Genomic DNA, 7233 nt, shown 5'->3' on the forward strand with positions numbered 1-7233 from the left:
TCTCTTCTTTTTATTTGTCGACTTTAACATTTTTCCCCAAAGAAATCTTCCTGAACCCTTTCATACTGTAAATCTGACACATGATGCCAGCAGCAACCATTCTCGTTAAAATGTAAATGTGTTATCTACCTCAAGGTAACAGCCGTGAGAGACACTCGAAGCCACACTAGTGCTTTACACCCGCGACCATCCTCGCACCATGAAATGAAGCGTCTCCGACGGGATCCTGTCAGCAGTTAACGTAGTGAGGTGTTTTCAGTAATCATTATTTATTTCGAGCAGATGTGCGATATTTATTTTATGAACTTGTTTTATGTCGATGTGATTATTGAAGAGTTGGACGAACTTCCATTTTCATTTGGGCTCTGCAAGGATGTGTTCTGTTCAAAAAGCTTTCCAGTTTTCATCACCATCCCTCTGGGTATCATTCTTTGAGTTCTTATTTCTCGGTGCTGTCAGTCTTTATCGGGAAAACTTCTGTCTGGTTGAACCAAGCGCCGACGTCTTAGGGTTTTTTATTTTAAAGTCAAATTGAAGCATGAAGGCGACAAAAAGGTACAAAAACTAATGTTGAGTGTAACGTACGTCAGTTTTAATTGTACTTCCTGTTTTTTTTTTTTCCAGGCAAGCATGAATTAGGTTAAGGTGTAGCATGTAGAACACTTACAGACTTCTTTTGTAATCATTGGTTTCTCTGTTCTACAAAATATCTCCAAATAAAATTTACTGGCAAAGAGTTTCTTTATCCTCTCCTCTTTTGTTCCAAGATGGCCGCTGCAGCTAATCCACCTGTTTCTACAGATGTGGAGTGGTAGTAGCTGAGGGTCGTCCCAAACGCACCTCTGAGCTCTGACACAATTTCTGAAGGAAGCTGAAGGACAACTTCCTGTCCTTTCATAATAAAAGCTCACTGTCGAAACCCTTCTAAACCTTTTTATTTTGAATTTAAACCACAAAGTCCTGATATCTTTGTTTCCGTTGGGTTTCAAACATCAGTATTTATTGTTTTTTAAAAGTTTGGATTAAATTCGACTCGTCTTACGTTCAGTTTATTTCGCCACAAACTGTTTCCTGTTTGTAGTTTCTGCGTCTGACTTTTATACTTTTCATCATATTTAACTTTATTTACATAGAAATGCACGGAGATGTCTTCAGTTGTTCTTGTGAGACGTTTGTAGCTTTTTAGCTACAATTTGACTGTTTTTAGCTGTTGTTTAGCTAATTTAGCTTTAGCCTTTGTTATGCTAACTGTAGGTGTTCCTCAGGGCAGGTAGATCCCATCGGTGATTACCTCTGCAGGTTTCTGAACAGGAACATCTTGTTTTTATTTGCTGCACTCTGAACCAGGACATTTACTCCATCATGTTATTAATTTACGAGCAGCGGAACAAAGTCCACGAAGGTCGGACCGCAGCTGAAGGATTATATATATACCTGAAAGCTGTCAGGAAATCAAAGGTTTTCTAAATAAAACGTCACATTTAGACAAACATCAGTTTTTACCAACCTGCAGTGGAAAAGTTTGCTTCCTGAGAAAGGTCATCTGTGTTTGGGAGAAATACGGGATCCAGGTCCGAAGGTCTGCAGGTTCTGTGGGGAGCTGTGAATAAGTGACAACAAAATGGAAAATAAGTAACAAGACGTCCGTGTTTTTTTTTGTTTTTGTTTCCAGCCGGTCTGACCTGAACTCACCTGGTTCCTGCGTTCAGAACGAAAACAAACATGAAGCCGGGGTCAGCGAGTCCCAACAAACCTGAAACTGGCAAAGCAGCAGCTACAAGCTAAAACTAGCAAAATGCTATCAAACCTTAAAGTAGCAAAGTGCTAACTAATAAAAGCAAAATGCTAAAGTAACAAATGGTTAGCTAAAACTTAAAAGTAGCAAAAGGCTAGCTAAATGTTAGCTTTTAACTACAGTTAGCATTAGCACAACTAGCATTAGCAGTTATAAACTTAGATTTAATATAGTGAGCAGGAGCAGAAGTACAAGTTAGCATTAGCAGTAGTAGTATTAGAAGTAGTACTACTATCAGAAGTATGCTGAAGTAGATTTCAAAAAGAACAATGTTTTTTTTAAAAGAAATATGTTTATGTATTATATTAGAGACGATATTTGTAAATAAAGTTAAATATTTTGAAAAGCCCAGAAGTCCCAGCAGCCGTCAGCTGAACGAGCCGAAGGGTTTTATTCATGAACAGCTAAAATAGCAGAAAGTCAATAATAAAAAATAAAACAACGTTCTGAATCTTTTAACTGAACAGATTTTATGGAAACTAATCGCAATAGATCAGGTTTTAGAGTCAATCCAAACTAAGATGGCCGCCACAGTTTTACTGTTATTAACAAACATAAAACATAAAAATCAAACAGATACTGAGCTGAAGTTTGGTGTGGTAGTAGCTGAGAGTCCTCCCCAGGATCTTTATGAGTTTATGACCAAACTTAACTTTAATCTCCTCAGTTTTTTAAAACTGGTGGCGGGTGATCTGCATTATTTCAGTGACAGCTGTGTCTCGTGTTAAATCTTTATTTTCTATTTAAAAACTGAATCCTGTGGATTTGGACTCGTGCAGCTTCTCCAGGCGGGTCAGAACCTGTTTGGTCCTCGGGGACACGCTGGTTTCTGCCTCGTCATGCTGAGATGCGGTTTCCTTTTGGCCGGCAGCAGAGCTCGTAAACATCCTCCACATGAACCATTATCGTCCTGCGCTCCTGTTCACAGGAAAGGTTTTATTCACACAAACCAACTTTGTTTTTGTTGTTCAGCGACGAGTCCGGACAGAACTTATCGCTCCGACCTGTTTTCACTTGTCCAGGTCTTCGTGGGACATTTTATTTGTTAAATAAAAACATCCAAACTGACTCGGGTTCAGTTAGATTCTTATATGTCCTGTGAATGTGTGGACACTGAGACAGCTCCTGCGTCTCTTTATTATTACTCTGCATGTCCCCTGTCCCCTGAATGTGTGTGACGTCTAACTGAGGATAGTTGGCTCACAGAAGCTGAAAGCTTTGGATTAAATCTTTAAATAATAACAAAGTTTCAGTTTAAGTTCTCCTCTTTTTTCTACTGAAACAAGAATCGTTTGTCTCTGAAACCAGGATCTTCTCTCTCTGCTGAAGTCAGATTAAAGATCTTTTAGCAGCAGCTTCACGCCTCAGAATGTCTTCATGGTTTTTATCTGACGTCACGAAATGAGAAATGTTCTGAAGAGGAACACGGAGAAATAAAAACGCCCTCACAGTGGTTTCCATTAACGCAGGAAACAAATGAGATCTGAGGCATTCAGAACATGAGATGGAATTTGGTTCTTTCCGATCAGCAGTTTGGACCTGGTGCGGTTCTGCTGGGAGAAAAGCAGAACCTGTGGATGGGCTGAGGTGGAAAAGGTGATCCCAGGGCTCGGGACGCTCCGTCACATTTAAAGAGCAGGACTCGGAGGACTCGGGTCTATTTCTGACGGCACTTTGTGTTCTAACTTTAGTCGTGTCTGAATATGGACGCACTCCGACACCCAGGAGCCATCATGAGACACCATGAGACACCATGAGACACCAGCTTCTGTCTTTCTGCTCCTGAATCAGGTCCTCCTCGCGTTTTAGGACAGTTTCCTGAAGTCCAGCAGAGACTCAGAGACATTTTCAACCTGAGACGTAAACTGCTGCTAACCCCACTGAGGTTAGAGAAAATGTCCCTCAGCTGGTGTCTCCTGGACAGCAGGATCTTTGTCTCCATCAGCAAGCTTCTGGCTGATATCTGTCCCTCCTCCTCCTCCTCCTCCTCCTCAGAAAGAGGAGAGATCTGATGCTCTGCCTCCATGTGTTACATCACACTCCTACATGAGAGCAGATCATCATCTGAGTGTGTGTGTGTGTGTGTGTGTGTGTGTGTGGACCTTCTGACCTTCAGACTCAGCTGGTTTTGGTGAATCAGGAAAGATGCTCTTTGACTCAAACAGATTTTAGGCTTTTGATTTCTGCACCAGATCCTGGAGGTGACCGTGATGCTGCTGTCCCTGAGGACAGAGGATAGAGGACAGGGAGGATCTTGACGTCCTGCAGGAAACAGAAGACATGTCCTCAGAAACCCCAAACAGACTCCATGTGAGCGTCTCCGTTTGCTCAGAAACGTCTTTAATAAACTTTGGATGGATGAGAGAAAAGTGCACGAGTCTCATGCACTGATTAAACGTTTCATTTTAAAGAACAAATAATATTATTTATTATAAAAGTTCATCTTAATTTGCAGGGAGGCTGCAGATAAACTTATATTATTATTATTATTAGTCTTTGTTTGAAACCTTGGGCTGCAAGGCGGCGGGCGATAAGCATTCCTCCAACAAATACCAGTTTTTAATTTTCCTTCTTCTGGTTTCCAGCAGAAAAGTGAAAATCTGTGAGATTCAGTTTCATTTGAGGTTCTCCCTCAGCGGCTCCACCTGCTGTTCAGAACCAGACACTGCAGCTCTGCTTTAAGGTTTGTAAAAAGTTATTTGTTATTTTTATAAACCTTCAGGTGTTTAATCAGACTCCCTCAGACTCCAGGTTTAAAGTCAGACGGCTTCAGATGGATCCTCTTTAAATAAATAATTTACTGACATTTGTTCCTTTTTCCCCTCTGGTTGTTCATTTCTGTAAATTTATTTATTCAGGATTATTCAAACCAGGTCAGAAACCTTTAAACTAAAACTTAATATTAAATCTGGGAGAGGAGATCTTCACCCTGAAGGTCAGACCGTGCAATGCTCAGACTCTACAGGCCTCAGTCAGCAGGTCAAAGGTCAAAGGTCATGGCTTGTTTCATCTGAAGGAACCAGAAGACTTCTGGACCAGAACCAGATGTTTACCCAGAATGCACTGCAGCTGTCAGCATGGTGGTGGAGGGCTGATGGTTTGGGCTGATTCTGGAGTCAGATGTGAGGCCATCTGTCCAGAACCAGAACCAGAACCTCAGAGAGCTGAAGCAACGCTGGAAAGAAGAGTGGGCCACAACTCCTCCACAACCATGAGAGAAACAAACAGGAACCAATGAGCTGAAGCAACGCTGGAAAGAAGAGTGGGCCACAACTCCTCCACAACCATGGGAGCTGTGAAGTTCAGTCCAACTAAAACCAGCTTTTGTGTTTTCTGCTCTCCAGTGGAACAGAGGTCCTCGGAGGCTCAGGAAAGTTTCCTGCGGTGACGTCAGGACGAGGACATCCTGTCCTCAGAGTGTCTCTGAGACAAACGGGTCGTGTTTGTACGTTGTCAGGACGGTCGTCTGGTTACCGATGCTCCCAGGTGCTTTACCCTAACAGCAGCTCCTCCCGAGTGTCGGAGGGAAGAACTCAGGATCAGATCAGCGTTCTGTCTGCTGGTGAGTTCTGGTTCTGTTCTGGTTCGGGGCGAACATGAAGGCCCGGATTCTGAGGGTGAAGGAGTCCAACTGGACCCCAGAGGAGCTCCATCAGGTGAACCAGCTCCACGGAGACCCACAGAAGGAGAACCTCTGCTTACCGAACATCTTCAGGTCCAAAAAGATGAAGTCCCCGGCGAAGGAGCAGACCTTCCCCTCGTATAAGGTCCACCACACGGCCAGAGAACTTCTGCTGGAGGTTCTGGATAAAGAGGCGGTTCTGGAGCTGCTCAGGAGATCTGGACCTCGTAGACCTTCCCTGAGCTCCCATCTCTCTGAGGAGGACTACAGCGAGGCTCTCGCGTGGTTTTCTGTGGTTCTGCAGAGCGGTTTGTCTCTGGGGGAGGACGGCTCTGGTTCTGAGCAGACCCAGAACCTGGACAGAGTCCTGAAGAGGAACGGCTTCCAGACCCGTCTCCTGTCTCTGACCCAGCTGGACGATGAAGACAAGCTGGAAGCCCTGTCTGCCTTCTGCAGCCACGTTTGCCGGCGCTACCGGACCCTCCACAGACCGGGTCCGGGCCTGGCTGTGAAGAAGTACACCCTGGCCCACCAGGACGGTCTCTGCTCAGTCCAGCTGGTTCTGCTCTGTGACCCGAGTTCTGGCTTCATCTGTAACATGTTTGTGTACCGACCCGAGCAGCTCCAGAAGCAGAGGAGGCCTGCGGTTGAGCAGGTGGTCAAACACCTGCTGGGACCTTTCTGCAGCCAGAATCTCGTGGTCCAACTGGATGGTTCTGTCTGCAGGGTCCAAACTGACCTGTTTGGACCAGGACTCCATATTCACCTTGATCCAGTTCTGACAGGAGAAGCTACCGGTCCATCATCATCATCATCATCATCAGTCCCACTAAATCAGGACCACCCAACATCCGAGGACTCTGAACTCAGCGCCCATCTTCAGGGCTGGACCGGACCTGCTCTGGTTCTGCTGTCGGACCTGAAAGGACCCGGTTCCGACCCGTTTCTTCCAGGACTTTGGGCGACGCTGCACATGATCTGCATCAACACGTATGTGCTTCACTCCCTGCAGAGTCGGGGATCAGGGAGGAGGGTCCGGCTGGCAGAGTTCACCAGGACTCTGGTCTCCCAGCTGCCCGTAGACCCGGCCAGTACCACCGGTACCAGCGTCCCGGTTCTGCCTCGACTCAACAGCTGCTCGTTCCAGGAAACCGGTTTACCCAACCTGTTCAAACCCAGGTAACAGCTTCGATCAAACTTTATTAACATCAGACGGATGAAACATTTTAACAGTTTATGGTTAGATGAGACGTTCCTCAGACATTCCTTAGATGTTCCTCAGACGTTCCTCAGACGTTCCTGTAGAGAACCCAACCCTCCTCTGACAGCTGAGGGCGGGCGATAATGTTTTTACACGTGTCTGTTTATCAGCAAACAAAGCAGTGGACAGATCTGAATGAAACTCTCAGAACGTCTCAGTTTATTTTAGCTGTTTGTGTCAAAACCTTCGGCTCTTTCAGCTGACGTTTGGTTTTTGTAACTTTTATACTTTTTAAAATATTTAACTTTATTTAAAAGTATTTTCCCTTAAAAACACGATCAGATCTCTTCAGTTCCTTCAGAAACTTTGCTCTGTTTGAAATCTGCTTCAGCTGCTGGATCTGTTTGTCTTCTTCAGCTACTTTTAGCTTTCAGCTGATGTTCCACTCCTTTTAGCTTTCAGCTGATGTTCCGCTCCTTTTAGCTTTCAGCTGATGTTCTGCTCCTTTTAGCTGATGTTCTGCTCCTTTTAGCTGATGTTCTGCTCCTTTCAGCTGATGTTCTGCTCCTTTTAGCTGATGTTCTGCTCCTTTTAGCTGATGTTCTGCTCCTTTCA

The 7233-nt window shown here is 44.6% G+C and overlaps 1 protein-coding gene across 1 annotated transcript in view; it reads left to right on the top strand.

Annotated features, from left to right (window-relative positions):
- Window positions 1–5224: 5224 nt before the first annotated feature.
- Window positions 5225–7233, top strand: part of LOC112449962 — an 8295-nt gene continuing 6286 nt past the window's right edge. Inside the window, exon 1 of the mRNA XM_025002928.2 lies at window positions 5225–6596. Coding sequence (XP_024858696.1) covers window positions 5392–6596 — 1205 coding nt within the window. The 5' untranslated portion in view covers window positions 5225–5391. The remainder of the gene's footprint in view (window positions 6597–7233) is intronic.

This window comes from Kryptolebias marmoratus, linkage group LG15 (assembly GCF_001649575.2).
Source record: "Kryptolebias marmoratus isolate JLee-2015 linkage group LG15, ASM164957v2, whole genome shotgun sequence".
Lineage (NCBI taxonomy): Eukaryota > Metazoa > Chordata > Actinopteri > Cyprinodontiformes > Rivulidae > Kryptolebias > Kryptolebias marmoratus.